Source organism: Anolis carolinensis, chromosome 4 (genome assembly GCF_035594765.1).
Source record: "Anolis carolinensis isolate JA03-04 chromosome 4, rAnoCar3.1.pri, whole genome shotgun sequence".
Lineage (NCBI taxonomy): Eukaryota > Metazoa > Chordata > Lepidosauria > Squamata > Dactyloidae > Anolis > Anolis carolinensis.
This window is the reverse complement of record NC_085844.1, coordinates 5,595,082-5,618,413: the sequence shown is the minus strand read 5'-3', so window position 1 is coordinate 5,618,413 and position 23,332 is coordinate 5,595,082. Positions and strand designations below refer to the sequence as shown.

General features: G+C 39.6%; 1 protein-coding gene across 1 annotated transcript in view; it reads left to right on the top strand.

Moving 5' to 3' along the window:
• Positions 1-23,332, top strand: part of rhpn1 (rhophilin Rho GTPase binding protein 1) — a 48,254-nt gene that overhangs the window by 15,858 nt on the left and 9,064 nt on the right. Inside the window, exons 3-10 of the mRNA XM_062979938.1 lie at positions 2,633-2,761; positions 5,640-5,715; positions 5,855-5,932; positions 7,548-7,672; positions 9,720-9,886; positions 13,440-13,627; positions 17,886-18,042; positions 22,880-22,999. Coding sequence (XP_062836008.1) covers positions 2,633-2,761; positions 5,640-5,715; positions 5,855-5,932; positions 7,548-7,672; positions 9,720-9,886; positions 13,440-13,627; positions 17,886-18,042; positions 22,880-22,999 — 1,040 coding nt within the window. The remainder of the gene's footprint in view (positions 1-2,632; positions 2,762-5,639; positions 5,716-5,854; positions 5,933-7,547; positions 7,673-9,719; positions 9,887-13,439; positions 13,628-17,885; positions 18,043-22,879; positions 23,000-23,332) is intronic.

Sequence of the window (23,332 nt, the reverse complement as noted above, 5' to 3'; positions counted from 1 at the left end):
GGTCCCGGTGGTGATGGGCACACTGGGTGCCGTGCCAAAAGATCTCAGCCGGCATTTGGAAACAATAGACATTGACAAAATCACGATCTGCCAAATGCAAAAGGCCACCCTACTGGGATCTGCATGCATCATCCGAAAATACATCACACAGTCCTAGACACTTGGGAAGTGTTCGACTTGTGATTTTGTGATACGAAATCCAGCATGTCTATCTTGTTTGCTGTGTCATAATAATAATAATAATAAATAATAATAATAATAATAAATAATGAATAATAAAAAGGGCAGGATAAGGAGTAAAAACCAATGAGAGCCGGATTTGTAGAATAGTTTTAGAAGTTGTGTATCTAGAGTATGTTTATTAATGTATGCCTTATGTTAGTGTGCTTGTTTTAGATTTATTTTTCTTAGCTGTGGTAGCCTTAGTGTTATGTATCATGAAAATCTAGGGTTTTTATTGTCTTTGTTTTTTCAAATATTTTTATTTCTCAATAAAAATGAATAAAAAAATAAAAAAATAAAAATAATCTGGACAGATTTTTCCAGATTTTAGTATACTGTTTTCATATACAGTAGAGTCTCACTTATCCAACATTCTGGATTATCCAACGCATTTTTTGTAGTCAATGTTTTCAATACATCGTGATATTTTGGTGCTAAATTCGTAAATACAGTAATTACTACGTAGCATTACTGTGTATTGAACTACTTTTTCTGTCAAATTTGTTGTATAACATGATGTTTTGGTGCTTAATTTGTAAAATCATAACCTAATTTGATGTTTAATAGGCTTCTCCTTATTCTCTCCTTATTATCCAACATATTCGCTTATCCAATGTTCTGCCGGCCCGTTTATGTTGGATAAGTGAGACTCTACTGTATATACATAGTGAGATCCTTCAGACATGGGATCCAAGTCTCAATGCAAAATTTCATGTCTCATCAATCAATCATCTATCTTATCTATCTGCATAGCCTGAAGGTAGTTTATGCTATGTGTTTCATATTGTTGTTGTTGTTGTTATTATTATATCCTGTTGTATCTCTCCTGCAGGAGACTCAAAGCAGCTTAACATAAAAGCATCAGCATACAATTTGAAACAGCCCGATATACAAACATTAAAACAAAATTAAACATAAACAAGTATTCAACTGTGGATGAAGCATTTTTTGTGGCCACGGGACCATGAGAAAGCAAATGTTTAAGCCACTCGTGGAGGCAATTTTGCAATATTTCAGATTTCGGAAGCCCAGGTGCTATCTGTCATGTTCCAACGAGCTCAAAACCAAGTTTGAAAGGCCACTTTAGTGTATTCGCTATTTTAATTTTGTTTTGTACTACATTGTTTGCTATATAATTGCTTTGCAACTTTTGTATTGCACTTTTTAAACTTGTGTAGTGTGTTAGTCGCCTGGAGTCCTCACAAGGAGAAAGGCTGTGAAATAATAATAATAATAATAATAATAATAATGTATACAAAATAGTTAAAAGTAGCATCTAGATATTAATGGTATCTGAGTGTGATTCAAACGAGAATAACAACAACAGCAGCAATAATACAGCTGTGTGGACGAAGGCTTTCATGGTCAGAATCACTGGGTTGCTGTGAGTTTTCTGAGCTGTGTGGCCATGTTCCAGAAGCATTCTGTCCTGACGCTTTGCCCACATCTGTGGCAGGCAACCTCAGAGGTTTTGAAGTCTGTTGGAAACTAGACAAGTGGGGAAAACAGAAAACAGGAATTCTAATCAGGAAACAATCAGGACCAGCTGGCACCTCCCAACAAAGGATTCCCCCAGGCAGAAAGCAGCCAGGCTTTAATAATAATAATAAAACTTTATTTATATCCCGCCACCATCCCCCCACGGGGACTCGGGGCGGCTTACATGGGGCAATGGCCCAAACAAGATAAGAACAAAATATAAGCAACACAATACAATCACATTATAAAAAGATAAAACAATAATACAATATATCAATATAAACAACAATACAAGATAAAAATTTCATTTAAAACACATAAATGGTAAGACCGTAATAAAAACAGGATAAATTATTAAAAACCCACTGGGGCTGATTGATTAATGACTATATCCGAAGGCCTGCCGAAACATCCAAGTTTTGAAGCTGCAATGCTATTCAATGCTAATTAAGCTGGCAAATTGCAACATTCACACTTGCTTCCAACAGACAATAATTCCTTCTTGCACCCTGGACATTCCACAGATATATATATATAAATCCCACTTGCCTCGTTTCCAACAGACCTCACAACCTCTGAAGATGCCTGACATAGATGTGGGTGAAACGTCAGGGAAATATACTTCTGGAACTTGGCCATACAGCCTGGAAAACTCACAGCTACTCAACAATACAGCTGTTGGATCCTACATTGGGAGGAAACTGGGATATAAATAAAACTACTGTACTAAATTTCCGGTCTTCTTGCTGCATTTAAGTATGCCTGTCTAAGCAAAAAGGGAGGCGAAAAGGGTGAGAGGTAGTCTGGGTCAGGAATCTGCCCTATTGCTGGAAATGGGAAGAACGTGGGGGAGATTTTTTGTCTTGAGAAGTAATTAACAAGCAGCTCTGAAGCAAAACTGAGTGAGACCTTTTTTCTCCTCTGATTCCAGGGCCACCAGTAACCACAAGGTCAAGGAGACGGTCGCCTTAGAGCTCAGTTTCGTCAACTCCAACCTGCAGTTGCTGAAGGAAGAACTGGAAGAGCTGAACAGCTCCATGGATGTGTATCAGAACGACAGGTAGGACGGACGAGGGAGCAAAGAATCATGGAATCCTGGTTGGTAGAGACCCCCAAAGGCCATCTAGTCCAACTCCATTCTGCCATACAGGAAGGCACAATCCAAGCACTCTATCTCTTTCATTTTTATTGCCAAAAGGTAGCACCATAGGGTTGTTGTATGTCTTTCGGGCTGTGTGGCCATGTTCCAGAAGTATTCTCTCCTGACGTTTCGCCCACATCTATGGCAGGCATCCTCAGAGGCTGTGTGGCATGGATAAACTAGGTAAGGAAAGGAATATATATATATATATATATATATATATATATATATATATCTGTGGAGAGTCCAGGGTGTGGCAAGAGTCCTTTGTCACTGGGAAGCCAGCATTAATGTTTCAGTTAATCATCCTAATTAGCATTGGAAATGTTTTTGTCTCTTGCCTGGGGGCATCCTTTGTTCAGTCATTACCTGTCCTCTGCCCTCAGAGTGTTGGTTCCCATCTACTGTTTTGATTTTAGAGTTTTTTAATACTGGTAGCCAGATTTTGTTCATTTTCATGGTTTCCTCCTTTCTGTTGAAGTTGTCCACATGCTTGTGGATTTCAGTGGCTTCTCTGTGTAGTCTGACATGATAGTTGTTGGAGTGGTCCAGCATTTCTGTGTTCTCAAATAATATACTGTGTCCAGTATTAAAAAAAAACTCTAAAATCAAAACAGTAGATGGGAACCAACACTCTGAAGGCAGAGGAGCCCCAAGGATGGCTATTGACTGAACAAAGGATCCCCCCAGGCAAGAGACAAAAACCTTTCCAATGCTAATTAGGATGATTAACTGAAACATTAATGCCGGCTTCCCAGTGACAAAGGACTCTTGCCACACCCTGGACTCTCCACAGATATATATTTTTTCCTTTCCTTGCCTAGTTTATCCATATCTCACAACCTCTGAGGATGCCTGCCATAGATGTGGGCGAAACGTCAGGAGAGAATACTTCTGGAACATGGCCACACAGCCCAAAAGACATACAACAACCCTGTGATCCCGGCCATGAAAGCCTTCAACAACACAGGTAGCATTATACTTTTGTCCCTCTATTTCCATGGCTTCTAGTGCCCACATTGTTCTAGGTTTCGGTCTGTTTACTCTCTCTAAGCTGCTGTCTCTTATTTGTTCGCCTTTCAAGCGTTGCCCTTTGCTTTGCTTGTAGGCTGGTTCCTTCTTCTTCTTCGATAAGCCCCATAATTACTTTGGAAGAATTACTGCCCCGGCCTTATCTCCTTAAGAGCTCATCTTGCCACTGAGCTGGGCTTGGTGCGCCGCCTCTGCAGACCTCTCTTTCCTCCGCTCTTGTTTTTAATCCGTGCGGAAAGGGATGGGAATCCCTCCTTCGCCATGTCAGGCTTTTTGGGCTCGAAATAATGTCTTTGCTGGGTTTATCCCCAGACACTGCCTTGAGTGCCTCCTCCGCACTTGGCTCAGCCTATAAAGTGTGCAAAACAGCGTCCGTATTTCTGATGGATGTCAGGTTTGCCATCCCTTTCCGTCATTCTGTGCATTTCGATTATTCTGCCATTTATATATTTGCATTCCATTGCACCAAAACATTTCATTGAATAATTTTGGTTCATTTACTGACAAAGAATTCAGGGCCTGTAGTTTGAAAATAGATGTAATAAATCCTTTTCTCTCTTTGTCGGATGCATCTACATTGTTGAATGAATCTAGTTTGATTCCAAACTATACAGCGAAATCGTAGGAGTTGCAATTTCACAAGGTTTTTAGCCTCCTCTGGCTTTCCAGAGAACCTGACTGCCTTATTGCAAACCTCTTGGAGACTTTTCTTGATGTAATGTGTTGTCGAAGGCTTTCATGCTTGGAATCACTAGGTTGCTGTGAGTTTTCCGGGCTGTATGGCCATGTTACAGAAGCATTCTCTCCTGACATTTCACCCACATCTATGGCAGGCATTCTCAGAGGTTGTGAGGTCTATTGGAAACTAGGCAACAAAGGATTCCCCCAAGCAGGAAACAGCCAGGCTTTGAAGCTGCAAGGCCATTCAATGCTAATAAAACTGGTTCAGTTGCAACATTCGCACTTGCCTCCAACAGACAAGAGTTCTTTCTCCCATCTTGGACATCATTCCACAGACACATAAACCTCACTTGCTTAGTTTCCAAAAGACCCCTCAACCTTTGAGAATGCCTGCCATAGATGTGGGCCAAAGGTCAGAAGAGAATGCTTCTGGAACATGGCCATACAGCCCGGAAAACTCACAGCAACCCATTTCCTTGATATATTCACCAAATAACAGCTTACTGAATTCTGTAGCATTGAGTCATGACAATTAAAGTAGTGCTAAACTGCATTAATTCTGCAGTGCAGAAATAATGCAGATTCAGAATTAACCATTCTGAACAAGAAAAAGTTCCCTGAATGCCTAGGAAAGTAAACAGGCAACAATCTAAGCATTTAATAGTAAGAGTTTTATTTCATTTTGAAGTTGAAGTCAGTCCATTTATTATTATTATTATTATTATTATTATTATTATTATTATTATTATTTATTATAATTTCTATCCCGTTTTATATCTTGCAAAGGAGACTCAAAGCGTCTTAACATACAAACATTAGCATACAATGTAAAATACGCCAATATGTGAACATTAAAACAGAATCAAATATAAACAGTATTTTAAAATTTCCAGTTAAAAACCATTAAAATATATTCTACCAACTCTGACCCCAAAATTGATTCTGATTCTGATTCCAAAACTCCGACTGCAACTTTACAGTCCTCATGTCAAGTGCTTGACATCTAGCATCTTTTGGATGATGCAATAAAACTTCTATTAAGGATCTCAAATGGAAAATTTTGATATATTTTCTTCCTTTTTAGTGATTCTATCAGTGTTCCCATGATCCCTTTGGGGCTCAAGGAGACCAAGGAGTTGGACTGGGCCGCACCCTTGAAGGTAAGGGCTCCTCCACCTTTTATGGATTAGTATCATCCATGTGATTCATACGTTTCTGTTCATAAGGGGTGGCATCTACACTATAGAATGAATACAGTTTGACACCAAGAGTGTTGTGTTTTCATCTCTGTGCTCCTAGGAAATGATTTGGGATCACTACGGTGAAGATGGCTCATCGTACGAGATGGAGATCCAAAGCCTCATGGAGCTGCGACAGGTAAACCAACTTTGGGAAGTCTTCCAGATAGATCAGGCATGGGCCAACTTCAGCCTCCCTCTGGGTGTTTTGGACTTCAACTTCTACAAATCCTAACAACCTGTTGCACTAGCACTAAAACGCCTTTTCCCCCAGCACCACACCAGAGTCCAGTAGTTCTATCTAAAAATGTTTATTGATACAAGCAGGTAAAAACGGGGAAAGGGCAATTCGAAAAAGATCAGTAGAATAGAAAATACAAAATAGCAGTCATCAAAAAATGCCAAAATACATAAAATCAAGAGAACCAAAATTCACAGCAATACTTCAAGCATAAATTGTTGTGGTTCAGTCTGATGATGAAGGGGGATTTGGGTTTATGCAGGTTGACCAAGGAAATGTTGAAGACTCTGAATTGTCAGAAAGGCCGCAGGCAAGCAGGGAGGCAGAAGTTAGTGATAAGGGTGACCTTTCACAGGATTTAGAACATCAACAAAGTCCAGGTGGCTCTGGCAGTGAGTCAGAGGAGTCTTCCTTAGATAGAGATACAAGGTTAAGGGTTCATCGTCCCAGGCGTTCTCTGAGAATAGCTGGGAAAGGTGTGGGAACTCAGGATCAGAGGAATGCTTTCTTAGCCTCTAAGCATGGTTAAATAGGGAGAAACAGGGAAAGATTTCAGATGAAGCAACATTGGTTTTGGAAGCTTATTTCCTGCCTTGTCTTTGCTCATGGAAAAGGATTCTTACTTTTGTTCATGCCTAGATCCTGTGTTTTGGATTGTATTTTGGAGCTCACGCTGCCTTGTTTTTCAGGACTGATTTGCTATATTGGAGACTTTGAACGATATTCTGCAGATTGCCTTTGCAATTGGATTACTGTTTTCTTTACTGCTTTTTATTAAGACTTGGCTATCTTTTATCAATAAACTGTAAAAACCAGGTCTGCTGTGGTGGGGTGTGTGATAAGAGTAAGGTGAACCAGTGCTGAGATGCAACATAAATCCATAAGCAAAAAAGCAAGAACCTTTCCAAGGTAAACCATTCAAGGAAATAAAGGCATGGACCAGAACAGGAAACTTGAGAATACTTGAATCATGAACTAGATAGCAGAGGCAGGAGAGTCATCCCATATGGCAACGTTGTCTCCTCTGAAAGGTGTGAAGCCTGTCCAAGTAGCCATGAGATCATGCCGAACGCACCTGGACTTCAAGGTCTTATCACGGATTCTCTCAGAGCATCTAGTTAGTCCATTTTTCACTCCCTCCATTCTTGAGCCTAACCTGTCTTCTCAAGAAAACTCTCCATTGTCTGAAAGCCATTTCTCAAGAGATCTGGGACTTTTACTTTCTTCGGTTGCCTGGGAACAAGCACAGGAATCCAAAACCAGCCTCATCTGCCTGTAGTTCTCTCCTAACACTGACAAACTCTTCACTTTGAAACTAATCAAACCCCTTGTCCCCAGAAATGTCAGAAAAATCCTCAACCATTTTCTGAGCTACAACACAGCCTACCGGCTGTTAGGAATTGTGGGAGTTAAAGCCCAAAACACCTGGAGGGAGGGCCAAAGTTGGCCCATGTCTGAGATAGGTTGTGGTCTATATGTTTTGGTCTCTGTTGCTTTCTCTTTCTCCAAACAGGCCATGCGGACACCCAGCCGGAACGAAGCCGGTCTAGAGCTGCTTATGGAGTATTACAGCCAACTCTACTTCCTCGACAACCGCTTCTTCCCTCCCAATAAGAACCTGGGCCTCTTTTTCCACTGGTTAGTTGATCCCCACTGTTGATGCCGTCAAGGGAATGGGTGCATTCTTACCTAGTGTGGTGTCTCCATCTTGACTTTGGTGGGCTTGATTACACCATGTAACAACACTTGTAAACTTTTCTGTTCCTGGTTTGAAAGTGTTATTTACAGTTTAATTGCGTGGTCCTTATTTTGAAAGTCGTTGTTCTACTCCAAAAACTGTTTTTGTGCCAGAAACGATGTTGAATTGTTGAGACTATGAAATATTCATTGAAAAACTATAGTATAGCAAAATGTGCTGCAGGATGTGACACAGAAACAAAGTTTTTGCAGCATAATGAACTTTTCCCATGCTTTTATGATAGATAGAACCAATTCAGAAATGACATTGATAATGCAGGAACAAAAATAGTGTTGCATAGTATTATTCATGGAAATGATTGATATCTTCTTGGTCATTTCCCTTTGGTCATGCTGGAGGATTTAGGGATTTTTAGAGTGAACATGTATTTAAGGGATATCTAAGTCCTCCATAACATTCTATGGACAACTTCCAACTTCCATAGAGTCATGTTGGAAACCTAGATGTTGTTGTTGTTGTTATTATTATTATTATTATTATTATTATTATTATTATTATTATTATCCCGCTTTATCTCTCCCGAAGGAGACTCAAAGCAGCTTAACATAAACTCATCAGCATACAATTTAAAGTATACAAATATGCAAACATTAAAACAGAATTAAATATAAACAGTATTTTTTAAAATCACAGTTAAAATCCATTAAAATAGTTAATTATTATTATATTTATTATTATTATATTTATTTATATCCCGCTTTATCTATCCCGGAGACTCGAAGCAGCTTAACATAAACGTATCAGCATACAGTTTAAAATATACCAATGTACAAACATTAAAAGAGAATTAAATATAAACAGTGTTTGAAAAATTCACAGCTAAAATCCATTAAGACATACCCAAAATCAAAACTAAAGAGAGCCCTGCCTCAAGCCACAAGGAAATGGCAGGTAATAAAATTATTGTTATTATTGTCATCACCATCATCTCAGGTTAAAAATGGCATTATTATTATTGTTTATTTATATGCTGCTTTATCTCTCCACAAGACTTAAAGTGTCTTTATTTGTGTTTTTTTCTGTCACTTTCATAGGGGTTCTATGCCCCTAATCCTAAAAAATGTGGTAGGTTGACTTTATTTATTGATTTATTTACTGAAATACTTACATCCCAAGGTGTTGGAACCACCTATGGCAGTCAAAAACCCTTAATAGCCATCTCAGTGTAATCGAGAGATACTGCATATAAAATTCTACAAAGGGGATATTTTACCCCATCAAAAGTATCATTATTTGCAATTACAGTAGAGTCTCACTTATCAAAGCTAAACAGGCCAGCAGAAGCTTGGATAAGCGAATATCTTGGATAATAAGGAAGGATTAAGGAAAAGCTTATTAAACATCAAATTAGGTTATGATTTTACAAATTAAGCACCAAAACATCATGTTATACAACAAATTTGACAGAAAAAGTAGTTCAGTACGCAGTAATGTTATGTTGTAATTACTGTATTTACGAATTTAGCACCAAAATATCACGATATATTGAAAACATTGACTACAAAAATGGCTTGGATTATCCAGAGGCTTGGATAAGTGAGGCTTGGATTAGTGAGACTCTACTGTATATGCGTTCAAGTCATTTCCAATTTGGAAATGACTTGTGGTTGAATCAACCTAGATTAATAATTGGATAGGAGACCATCAGGGAATACAAGGTCTGTAGACTGTATTTCAGAGGAATAGCATTGCCATCCCAGAGTCTTTCTTGCCTAAGAAAACCCTACACAATTATGTTGACATGGGGTCGACAGAAAACATGAAGGCACACACAAATATGTACATAAGTACATAAGATAAAGAAGGTGTTTTTATGCCCAAATTATATCTCACTTTCACTCTCTCTCACCCTCTGTCTTTGAGGATACAGTGCAAGTCGCTGCCCTTTTAAGACGTTCTGTTCTTCCCAACCTTCCCCTTTTCTAGGTACGATTCTCTGACGGGTGTCCCGTGCCACCAGCGGGCCCTGGCCTTCGAAAAAGGGAGCGTGCTTTTCAACATCGGGGCCTTGCACACCCAGATCGGGGCCCGGCAGGACCGCACCGCCCTGCAAGGCGTGGACTGCGCCATCGAAGCCTTCCAGAAGGCCGCTGGTATGTGCAGCTCTCCCTCGGGGTTTCACTTTGCCGGGAAATTCAATAGCATCATAGAAATAAATGCAGCAGTGGGCAAAGTGTGGACCTCCTCCAACTGCAGCTCCCATTATTCTTCTGCTAACTGCTGTTGATGGGATTTGGAGTCTAGGCACATCTGGAGAGCTGCACTTTGCACAAACATGGCATTATTATTACTATTATTATTATTTTTATTGACACAAACACAGAGTATGACACAGCAAACGAGATATATATGGTGGATTTCGTATCACAAAATCACAACTTGGACACTTCCCAAGCGTTTAGGGCTTTGTGATGTATTTTCGGATGATGCGCACAGATCCCAGTCAGGTGCCTTTTGCAATTGACAGATCGTAATTTTGTCATTGTTTATTGTTATTGTTTATTATTATTATTATTAATCCTGTCGCCACTGCCTGTATCCCAGACCCGCCTGGTGGGAACAAGGGAGAGGGCCTTTTCTGCTGTGGCCCCCCGTTTATGGAACTCACTGCCCATCGAAATTAGGCAAGCCCCCACTTTTTTAGCCTTCAGGAAAGACTTAAAAACCTGGCTTTTCCGATGTGCTTTCGGAGAGTAACTATTACACACTTCTTTTGTTACTCCCCCATCATCTACCCTCTAGATTGTTTTTATCTTATGTCCCTGGTCTCCCTGATTGTATTCTTATCCTTTTCTCACCCCAAGTTTTAATTAAGTGTCTCATGCGGCCCGCCCTGTTTTTATTTATATATATATATATATATATATATATATATATATATATATATATATATATAGAGTGTTGCAGTGTATATGATTATTTATTGTATTGTTTAATTGTATTGTGATATGTTGTTTTATATTTTGCTATATTGTACTGTTCTGGGCATGGCCCCATGTAAGCCGCCCCGAGTCCCTGTTGGGGAGATGGTGGCGGGGTATAAATAAAGTATTATTATTATTATTATTATTATTATTATTATTATTATTATTATTGCCCGCCTCTCCTTGTGGCTCGAGACAGGTCACAGCACAGTCAAAACACACAAACTTTGCAAAAAACACACCTATTAAAATGTACAGTAGAGTCTCACTTATCCAACACTCACTTATCCAATGTTCTGGATTATCCAAGGCAAATGTTTTCAATACATCGTGATATTTTGGTGCTAAATTCATAAATACAGTAATTACTACATAGCATTACTGTGTATTGAACTACGTTTTCTGTCAAATTTGTTGTATAACATGATGTTTTGGTGCTTCATTTGTAAAATGATAAGCTAATTTAATGTTTAATAGGCTTTTCCTTAATCTGTCCTTATTATCCAACATATTCGCTTATCCAACGTTCTGACGGCTCATTTACGTTGTATAAGCGAGACTCTACTGTAGTTCTATAATGTTGAGGGATAGGTGCGTGATTTATAGTTTTCCAATCACACCCTCCCTGGGAATGCTGCACACTGGACCCAATGCCACAGATGCAAGTAAAAACAACAGAGTTCTTATCAGCAGAGTATAGATATATATCTATATCTATATTAGGAGGCTTGAATCTTGAGACGTTGCACTATATACAGATATACACACAGGTCAAGATTCCCTGATTCACAATCAGTCAGTGGCACATATAGAGATATACTCATGATGTAGGCAACAGACACACAGGCAAGAAACACAATGGCAAGAGAAAGAATGAGCATTTCCTCCCTTCTTTTATACCCACCAGCTGGCCTGTCATCAGTCACTGACAAATAATTGATGCAACCCTTCTTCATGAACGTCGCATGATCATGATTCAACTTTTTTTGTATGTCCCTTAAGTATTGTATCATTACCCACTTAATCATTACACAGGTGTGTTATCACATGTCCATTAGAACTGTATTTCACACAATAGAATCACTGCTAATGCATTTCAATATAACAATGCATTTCTATCTTATATAAAAGATGCATATTGAAACATATTTCCGTAAAATACGTATTAAATACACAGGACATAGATTAAGATAATCCTAGTGCTCATTTATGTGAGAAAAGTTTCCTGTATCAGTTTTTATTAGCAAAGTTACCTCTGCAATCTGTTCAACTGCAATCATCAAATGAGTGAAACACCAGGTTGTATGAGGAGTATTGCACAGTTTTTTCCCATTGTGAAATTATTCAGTTTCAATCCTACTAGGGTAGTATAGATAAGATGGTTTTGTTCTCTCCTTGCAAGAATCACGGGATTGAAGGACTGGGTCAAGTGGGGAAAGAAAAGGGAAAAACTTCCCTAACTTCATCCAAACCCCCCCCCCCCCCCTCCTTGATTGAGCAATACTTTCAGCCTAAATGTCATTCATCTCATATCCATATATTACCACCTTGGCTCACCCAACAAATATGGGTGCTTCATGGTTGTATGTCGACCATGTGCCTGATATATCAGAAATACCAATTATAATCTGCATATTGACTTCTATTGTTGTCACCAGTCAGTGAGCAGAGATAATATGTTTTTGAAAGCCCGAGAAGGTGTTCTATGGAAGTGAGTTCTACTTTGCAGGTCAGGATTATGGCGAATGAAAATGGGTTCTGGTTTGCATCTGGGAATCTGTTGTGTGCATCCTGATGGTGGTTTGCAGCCTAGAAAACTGTTGCATGAGTCTGGGGTCTAGTTTGCAGCCTGGAAAGCTGTTGGATAGAACTGGAATCTGGTTTGCAGGTCAGGAATATAACGGATGAAACTGGGCCTAGTTTGCAGCCTGGGAACCTGTTATATGAAATTGGACTCTGGTTTGCAGCTTGGGAGCTTGCTACATGGAACTGAGTTCTGGTTTGAAGCCTGTGGCATGCAAAGGATGCTAGTTTGCAGCCTGGACAGCTGCTGCATGGAACTGGTCTCTGGTTTGCTGCCTGGGACCCTTTTGCATGGAACTGGGTTCTGGTTTGTGGCCTGGGACCCTTTTGATGGAATCAGGTTCTGGTTTGTAGCCTGGGATTCTTTTACACTGAACTGGGTTCTGGTTTGTGGCCTGGGACCCTTTTGATGGAATCAGGTTCTGGTTTGTAGCCTGGGATTCTTTTACACTGAACTGGGTTTTGGTTTGTGGCCTGGGACCCCTTTGCATGGAACTGGGTTCTGGTTTGCGGCCTGGGACCCTTTTGATGGAAACAGGTTCTGGTTTGTGGCCTGGGACCCTTTTGCAAGGAACTGGGCTCAGGTTTCCAGCCTAGGATCATTTTGCATAGAATCAAGCTGTGTTTTGCAACCTGGGAAACTGTTGTATGGAATTGCAGTCTGGTTTGCAGCCTTGGACCCTTTTGTATGGAACTGGCTTTTGGTTTGCAGGCTGGGAAACTTTTGTATTGACCTGGATTCGGGTTTACAGCCTGGGACCTTTTTGCATGGGCAAACTTGCAGCAGCTCACTCCAGGTGTTTTGGACTTCAACTCCTACCAGCTGTTAAGAATTGTGGGAGTTGAACACCTGGAGGGAGGGCCGAGGTTTGCCCATGCCTGCCTTAAACTCATGCCTGTTCTTGCTCCCTTTCTCCAGGCGCCTTCAACTACCTGAAGGAGAACTTCTCCAACGCCCCCAGCCTGGACATGAGCACGGCCTCCTTGAACATGCTGGTCCGCCTGATGATCGCCCAGGTCCAGGAGTGCGTCTTGGAGAAGGTCTTGCTCCTCCACGCCCAGAGCGACTTCCTCACCTGCCTGCAACTTGCCCAGGAAGCAGCCAGGGTAGGGGCAAGCGTGCGGACCTTTCGGGGCAGAGACGTGGGGAAAGAGACACAAAGAAAGTGTGGGCTCTTATCCAGAAATTTTGAGAAACAAGTTGAGCATCTCTTATCCGGAATTCATAGAATCATAGAATAATAGAGTTGGAAGAGACCCCAGGGGCCATCTAGTCCAACCCCCTTCTGCCAAAGTACCCCCAATAGATGGCCATCCAGTCTCTGTTTTAAAACTTCCAAGGAAGGAGCGTATACCACTTGATTTTCACTCTTTCTCTGAAATCCTAGTTTTCTACACTGAGGAAATGACCTCTTTCTGTCTTCTAAGAGTAATAGCACTTTATTAATGCTTATACTATAGGGCATTTTCATACTCAAAATAAATATGTAGATACGATATAAAAATGCAACAGTTCACAAGGATAATGTGAAATAATTTTTGTTCCTGGGTTATAAATGTTATTTTTAATTGACTCGAGAGAATAATAATAATAATTTATTTGTTTGACCAGTCATATGACCATTTCAAAGTGCAACATAAATAAAAACAAGGCAAAAAGGATGGGAGGACAGCAGCTGACCTTCTGTTTGCCGTCAAAATCTTATTTTCCTGATTCTTCTTTCAGATTTTTAATTGACTCAATCATAAAAACATGGAAAAAGTTTATGGGACATTCTGCCATAGCACATCTTGTTATAGTACATTGACTTCGACTTTGATCGTGCTTTTCTTACATGGCTGGGGGTTGGACTAGATGGTCCATGCGGTCTGTTATTATTCTATTATTCTATGATTTTGTTATAGTTTTTCCATGAATATCTCATGATAGAGTGTCAACCAAATCAAGCTAGCTTGTGACAGCCACAAAAACAGTGTTTCTGGAGTAGAACAACTACTCTCAAAGCTAGGAACACACAATTAAACAGGAAATAACAGTTTCAAACCAGGAATATTTTTTTCAATTTTGTTGCTTAGTGTAATTGGCAACTAAATCTTGCTTATTACCACTTATTACAATTTAAATACAATTTGGCACATTAAATATCAGACACGATACTAAAATCCAGATTAGATAAAATAGGATTAGAGAAGAGCAATCAACTGTACTAGCGGTGATAGATTTTGTCTGAATCTTCATTGCTGTCGAGGGTGAAAAGAAAATGCTTGCGAGTTGTCATTGGATGTTACACAGGAGCTAGAAAGCATAATAGATTCCTGCAAATTTGGTTCTTGGTTCTGAATAGAATGTGTGAAAGATCAAAACATTGTGGTAAATCCTTAATTTCTGGGACACCATGCATTCACAAATGGAGGGCCAGATGAGTAAGAATATCTGCTGTTGATCATAGTTATCGGTTAGGTTTCTGCATTGAAAAGTTGACTTCTTTCCACCTTGTAATATCCCATGTTACTTGGCTGTTTGCAAATCTCCCTTCACTCCAAATATGTTTTCATTTTGAAGAAGGAGATCGACTCAGTGATTTGGGATGGCATTTTTAATTTACAGGATATTGGATTGTTTTTGCTTGCTAATTACTTCTCAAGGCTGAAGATCCCCCACATAATTCTTCCCAGTCCTAGCAAGATGGCAGATTAATGACCCGCACTCCCCTGGCTGCTTTCTTCTCCTTTCCATAATATTTTTTGCTTTGAACAGCAACACAAGTTATTGTTTTATTTACTTTATATCCCATCTTCCTCCCAACACAAAGGCAGTGTATACACAGACACAAACATGCAGTGAGCCTTTGGTATCTGCTGGGCTTTTGTTCTGTAATGCAGACATTGTGGATACCAATATCTGTAGATGGGCAAAAGTGTAATGTTTTTAATAGCATACATTGTTTAATTGGGTTTTTTAATTTTAGATTTTAATCTATTTACGTTGTTTTATATTTATTGTTAGTTGCCTTGAGTCCCTATATAGGGAGAAAGCCACAGTAAAAATAAAAGTTGATAATTAGTTCCAATATATACGATGATGTAGTATAATTGTGTCCCTTATATAAAACAACAAAATAAAAGCTAGCTTTTTGAATTTTCAAAATATTTTCAAGCTATATGGTAGAACAGAATAGAATAACTTTATTGTCATTATACACCATATAATGAAATAAAATGCCATTTCCAATCATATTATTTATGTAAAAATTACAAAATAAAGCACCCATCCTTCCACATTCTAATTGTTATCGCACAATTCCTAATAGTGGAATCCATGGGTACAGAATTGATGGATACAGAGTTTGTGTCTGTAATATAATTTATGTATATATATAAAAAAGGTAAAGGTTTTCCCCTGACGTTAAGTCCAGTCGTGTCTGACTCTGGGGGTTGGTGCTCATCTCCATTTCTAAGCCAAAGAGCCGGCGTTGTCCATAGACACCTCCAAGGTCATGTGGCCAGCATGACGGCATGGAGCGCCGTTACCTTCCCACCATAGCAGTACCTCTTGATCGACTCACATTTGCATGTTTTCGAACTGCTAGGTTGGCAGAAGCTGGGGCTAACAGCGGGCGCTCATTCCGCTCCCCGGATTCGAACCTGCAACCTTTTGGTCCGCAAGATCAGCAGCTCAGCACTTTGGCCCCGTATATATATATATACTGTATATAGCAAGAGATTAAATCAGTCCATCTGTCATGTGATTTCTTTTCCTATTCCTTTCCATTGCTGGGAGTCATTGTCTAGAAAAGTAACTTTTCCACACTTGGCATATGCCAACAAAACACCCTGATCCTGAGTTATTGCTGAAACTAATGGGTAGACAATTAGAAGAATTTGAAGTTTTTTCCTGGGTTGCTGTGAGTTTTCCGGGCCGTACGGCCATGTTCCAGAAGCATTCTCTCCTTACATCCTCACAACCTCCGACGATGCCTGCCATAGATGTGGGCGAAATGTCAGAAGGGAAATGCTTCTGGAACATGGCCAGACAGTCTGGAACAATCATAGCAACCCAGTGATTCCGGCCACTGGGCTATGAAAGCCTTCGACAACATAATAATAATAATAATAATAATAATAATAATAATAATAATAATAATAATAATAATAATACTTTATTTATACCCTGCCACCATCTCCCCACGGGGACTCGGGGCAGCTCACATTGTTACAAAAGTAACAACACAAATACATTAGCACAATATACAAAGGTTAAAACACAATAAGGTAATAAAACAAAAGTTAATACAACAGTAATAATATCAAACAACCACCAATACAATTCAGTCAAACTTCATAGGTGGGGGGGGGGGACTGTAGCAGCAATATAAAGATAGAATCATTAGATTAAAATACCCAGATAAGAGGTACTTAGTAAAATTCAGAATAGAATTATAATGCGGCTGGTCATCTAATGGCTGTCTCTCCAAAGGCCACCCTAAACATCCAAGTTTTCAATTGTTTCTTAAAGGACGATAGAGGGGGTGCCAACCTGATCTCCCTAGGGAGGGAGTTCCAGAGCCGGGTCCACGGCCGAGAAGGTTTTTCCTGTTTCTTACCTGCTTCTACCTCCTTGTTTACAAGAGGTAGCTATTAATGACTTTGTGGTGTGCATCTACACTGTAAAACTAATGCAGTTTGGCGCCACTTTTGCTGTCGTGGCTCAGTAATATGAAACTACGAGAGTGGCAGTTTTACAAAGTTTTAGCCTTCTCTATGCAAGAGTTCTGGTGCCTCAGCAAACTCTGAATTATTTGATTCTGTAGCATCAGACAGCGGGAATTACCGTTTCCCCTAAAATAAGACATCCCCCAAAAATAAGACCTAGTAGAGGTTTTGCTGAATTGCTAAATATAAGGCCTCCCCCGAAAGTAAGACCTAGAAAAGTTTGTGTTTGGAAGCATGCCTGCCAAACAGAACACTAGAGCACGCAGGATTGGTAAATGTACGTACCATAGATTGTTGTACATGGAAATAATGGTAGTAACAAGAAATTCTTGATAGGATTCACAATTTGTCTGGTTATGCTGGTTTGTGATGACAACTACTTTACCATATATAATAAATGTTCATTTTTTTTTGTTCGACAATAAATGTGAATTCTTCTTCATGGAAAAATAAGACATCCCTTGAAAATAAGACCTAGCACATCTTTGTAAGCAAAAATTAATATAAGACACTGTCTTATTTTCGGGGAAACACGATAGATTGATGTCAAACTGCATTTCTTCTGCATCCCTAGACCCATATAACCGTAGAGCTGGAGGGGCCATCTTGTCAACACTATCGCCTGCTTTTACCTGTCTTTGTCCCCTTCCAGGTTGAAGAGGTTTACGCGCTGGTCCACCAGACGATGACCCAGCCGCACGTGAAGGACTACGTCCCCTTCTCATGGGCCACCATGGTGCAGGTCAAGTCGGAGCACTTCCAGGCCCTCTCGCACTACTACGCCGCCATTGCACTTTGCGACTGCGCTCGTGAGTAGTCCCGATCCACCATTGCGCTTTCTAAGCATTTCCTAAGTCCCCTCCAATGCAATTCTTTGGCAAACTTCTGCTTGAAATTGAGGTACCTATGAAAGGTGTGTGAAATGCCAAAAATCAGCTTTGTTTGTATTTACAAAATTTGTGCAACCCCCGTTTTGATTCTAATATGAAGTTCCAAAACTTTCGTTAGTCTTTCGTTACATTGTTCGCCCATTTGCGCCAATGGGGACACTTCCAGGGCGTCTCCCTCCCTCAGTGTTAGGGCCATTGAGATGAAACTTGCTACAGTTGTAGCACACATTTACTACTATAATCCCCCCAAGTTTCAGAATATTTCACTCATCCACTGATTTTTAGGATTTTTTTTTGAAGTTTTTACAAACAACATAAAAAACTGCAAGAGCTATCACCTTGAATAGAGTATTTATTGTTGTTGTTGTTGTTGTTGTTAAATTCCTCTATAATAACACAACATAACCAGGGTATCACTCTCACCAAGTTTCAGAAAGTTTTGGATTCCACTGTAACTTGGAGTACCCTGTTTCCCTGAAAATAAGACATCCCCAGAAAATAAGACCTAGTAGAGGTTTTGCTAAATTGCTAAATATAAGGCCTCCCCGAAAGTAAGACCTAGTAAAGTTTTGTTTGGAAGCATGCAGGATCGGTAAATGTACATACCATGGATTGTTGTACATGGAAATAAAGGTAGTAACAAGAAATAATAATAATATAATAATAACTTTATTCTTGTATCCCACCTCCATCTCCCAGAAGTGACTCAGGGCAGCTTACACAGGGACAAGCCCAACAACAACATAAATTTACATATGAACAGAAATTTAAAACAGTAATTTAAAAATAATATAGCAATAAAATATAATATAGAAATTCTTCAAAGGATTCACAGTTTGGTTATGCTGGTTTGTGATGACAACTACTGTACAGTAGATAGTAAATTTTTATTTTTTAAAAATTCAACCATAAATGTGAATTCTTCTTTGTGGAAAAATAAGACATCCCCTGAAAATAAGACCTAGCGCATCTTTGGGAGCAAAAATTAATATAAGACACTGTCTTATTTTCGGGGAAACAGGGTATCTATGTACTATCTACGTATTTTAGTGCTTGCAATATTACCCGTGTCCAAATCTGGCAAGTTTTTCATTTATTAGGATTCTTTACCAGCAATTTTCAATACCTGCAGATATTGCAGTTCTACTGTATATTTCTATCTTTGCATGAGGTCAAATTTGTTCTTTGACTCTCCCAAAGTCGCAATTAAAGTGCATTAATTCTATAGTGCAGATGTACACAAACTCTGTGCCCAGGCAGTTTCTCCTTTCCCAATCCCTTTTGCCCCCTGTATATGCCAAAGCTGGCATTTACTACGACATCCAGGCCCTTTGGTTCCTAAGCTGAGGATTCCAGCTCTGAAATAATAATAATAATAATAATAATAATAATAATAATAATAATAATAATAATAATAATAATGTATTACCCGCCTCTCCCTGTGGCTCATGGTGTGGTACAACAGTGTTAAAACAAGGGATCCTGCCAAGATATGCCTTTATGGGAGCAAGGAGTGAGATGCCTGGCTTCCGCGTCCGTCTGGACGTCTGGCGGCCCGTCTTTAATGGCTCATTATCTCCTCCTGGCCTTAATCCTGCATTTGGTCTTCACCTAAGCAGCTTAGTGTGGCTTTGGCTGGGGACAGATAATGAATCTCTGCAGGGCTGAGTGCATTGCTAGGTGCGTCTGCCCTGTTGAACGACTGTAAGTTGAACTGCTGTGGCTCCATACAATGGGATCCTAGAAGTTATAGTCTGGTGAGGACTTGGAAAACTGCAATCCCCAGGATTGCATAGCATTAAGCCAGGGGTCCCCAAACTTTTTAAACAGTGGGCCAGTTCACAATCCTTCGGACCGTTGGAGGGCCGGACTATAGTTGGCCACCGAGCAATAACAACAACAACAACAACAACAACAACAAAAAAGAGGGTTGGAAGAGACCCTTTGGGCTATTGAGTCCAATCCCCTTCTGCCTTTGTGCACCGAAAGCACGAGCAAAGCACCCCTGACAGATGGCCACCCAGCCTCAATGTTAATAATAATAACAATAATAATAATAATAATAATAATAATAATAAAAAAATTACGATCTGCCAACTGCAAAAGGCCACCCTACTGGGATCTGCGCACATCATCCAAAAATACATCACACAGTCCTAGACACTTGGGAAGTGTTCGACTTGTGATTTTGTGTTACGAAATCCAGCATATCTATCTTGTTTGCTGTGACATAATAAAATAATAATAATAATAATAATAATAATAATAATAATAATAATAATAATAATAATAATAAAGAGGGTTGCAAGAGACTCCTTGGGCCATTGAGTCCAACCCCCTTCTGCCTTTGTGCACCAAAAGCACAAGCAAAGCACCCCTGACAGATGGCCACCTAGCCTCAATGTTAATAATAATAATAATAATAATAATAATAATAATAATAATAAGGGTTGGAAGAGAAGAAGAGACCCCTTGGGTCATTTAGCCCAACCCTCTTTTGCCCTTGTGCTGTGGGGGCCGGATAAATGGCTTCGATGGGCCGCATCTGGCCCCCGGGCCTTAATTTGGGGACCCCTGCATTAAGCCATGATAATTCAAGTGGTGTCAAGCGGTGCTCATTCTATAGTGTAGCTGCACCCTTTGTTGTGTTTACTTCCTACAAGCAGCAAGCGATTTGGTCCTCTATATTGAGCTTGCAAAACATCCTTTAGTAGACCCTAACTTCCAAAAAGGAACAATCGGTGTGGCCAGGAAAAGTTTTCCAAACTGGGTCAGAGGATTTGATGGTTGCCAATTTCTCTGGACAGTCAATGTAGTTGACCCTTGATCCTTTGAGTCACCCTCTTCCTCTGGACACGTTCCAGCTTGTCAACATCTCCCATTAATTGCGGTGCCCAGAATTGGACACAATGTGATTCCAGGTGTGGTCTGACCAAGGCAGAATACAATAGAGGGAGAGCATGACTTCCCTGGATCTAGACACTTGAACTTTTATTGATGCAGGCCAAAATCCCATTGGCTTTTTTTGCCGCCGCATCACATTGTTGGCTCATGTTGCCCTTCCTCCCCACGAGGACTCCCAAGATCTTCACACATCCTGCTGTGTCCCCCATTCTGTATCTTTGCATTTCATGGTTTTCTGCCTAAGTGGAGTCTCTTGCATGTGTCCCTGCTGAAGTTCATTTTGTTAGTTTTGGCCAATCATCTCTCTCACCTGTTAAGATCCTTTCTATGCATTTGTTAATCATTAATAGGTAAAGGTAAGGGTTTCCCCCTGATATGAAGTCCAGTCGTGTCTGACTCCGCGGGTTGGTGCTCATCCCCATTTCTAAGCCAAAGAGCCAGCATTGTCCATAGACACCTCCAAGGTCATGTGACTGGCATGACTGCATGAAGCATCGTTACCATCCCACTGGAGCAGTATCTATCAATCTACTCACATTTGCATGTTTTTGAACTGCTAGGTTGGCAGAAACTGGGGCTAACAGTAGATGCTCACTTCACTCCCTGGATTCGAACCTGCAACCTTTTGGTCCACAAGTTCAGCAGATCAACGCTTTAATTCACTGCACCACCGGGGGTTCCTAATAGTTCATAGAGTTCATTATTATCCATTGACTTCTGTATTTTTTGCCACCTCCATTGAGGCCCTATATAAAAGTTGACCAATATTGCACTATAGGATCTAGAAATGACTCCAGAATAATAATAATTTATTTATATTTATTTATTTTATTTATTTGCGACATTTATATCCCGCCCCTCTCACCCCGAAGGGGACTCAGGGCGGTTTACAAATATATATACATACAATATATTATATGATATGACTATATTGCAATATTATTAGTAATACTGCATGTAATATAAATATACAATTATAATATGAATTATAATTATTATTACATTGTATTGCGTCATAATATTATCATTAATATTACATGTATATACAATATATTATATTAGTATAGTATAATATTATATATTACTAGCTGTGCCCGGCCACATGTTGCTGTGGCAAAGTGGTGGTGGTATTGGTTAAAAATTGTTGTGTAATTTTTATTTGACTTTATTTGCAATTTTTTATTAATTTTATTGTAAGTTATATTTTTATTTATTATATTTTATTATTTTCTTGTATTATTTTTAGTTATTTTCTGTTATTATAGTATTTTATTGTATTAATTTTTAGTGTTTTTTATTGTTTTTTATTGGGTTGCTAGGAGACCAAGTTTGGGTTGCTAGGAGACCAAGTTGGAGGAGCTTAGCCTTCTAACTGGCAGCAATTGGATAAAAGCAATTATTCCTCTCTCTCTAATTAGGACTTTATTTTTCTTTTCTTTTTGTTGTATCAACCTAGAGGCGTGGATGATGGGTTGTGTTGTCAAATTTCGAGGTTGGGGGGCCTGTAGTTTTGTGGTTTTGTGGGTCGCTGTGATGCCATCACTCTTTTATATATATAGATTATATATCATTAATAATAATAATAATAATCATCATCATCATCATCTTCATCATCTTTATACCCCACCACCATCTCCCCACAGGGACTCGGGACGGCTCACATGGGTCAAGGCCCAAACAATATAATAGAGCAAAAACCAGAAGCAGGCCTATTTTTGTTCCCTCTCCCCTACATACACACACACACACACTTTTCATGGGGATCCGTCCAAAGTTTAAGGCTTACTGTAAATCAATTGCCCCGTTATTCCTTTCCTCCCCAGTCATCCTTTGCATGGTTTATTTCTTGCAGCCGCATCTGACACAGATCTTCCGGAGCATGAAAAGGCCTTCCTCCAGTTCCACGTCACTCCGCCTGAAGGTCCGGCGTTGGCCCTCCTTTTGCAAGATCCGGAAGAACGAAGGCGGTTGGGTAAGCAACCCTCCTGACATAATTCCTTGGTCGTTGTATAACACCATGTAACACGATTTTTTTCCTGGGTTATAAATGTCATTTTCTATTTGGTTCTATCATAAAAACATGGGGAAAGTTTATTAAACTACGAAAACTTTGGTTTTATGGAAGGCACATCCTGCTATGGCACATTTGCTATAATATACCGTATATACTCGAGTATAAGCCGACCCGAATATAAACCGAGACACCTAATTTTACCACAAAAACTGGGAAAACATATTGACTTGAGTATAAGACGAGGGTGGGAAATGCAGCAGCTATGGGTCAATTTCAAAAATAAAATAGATA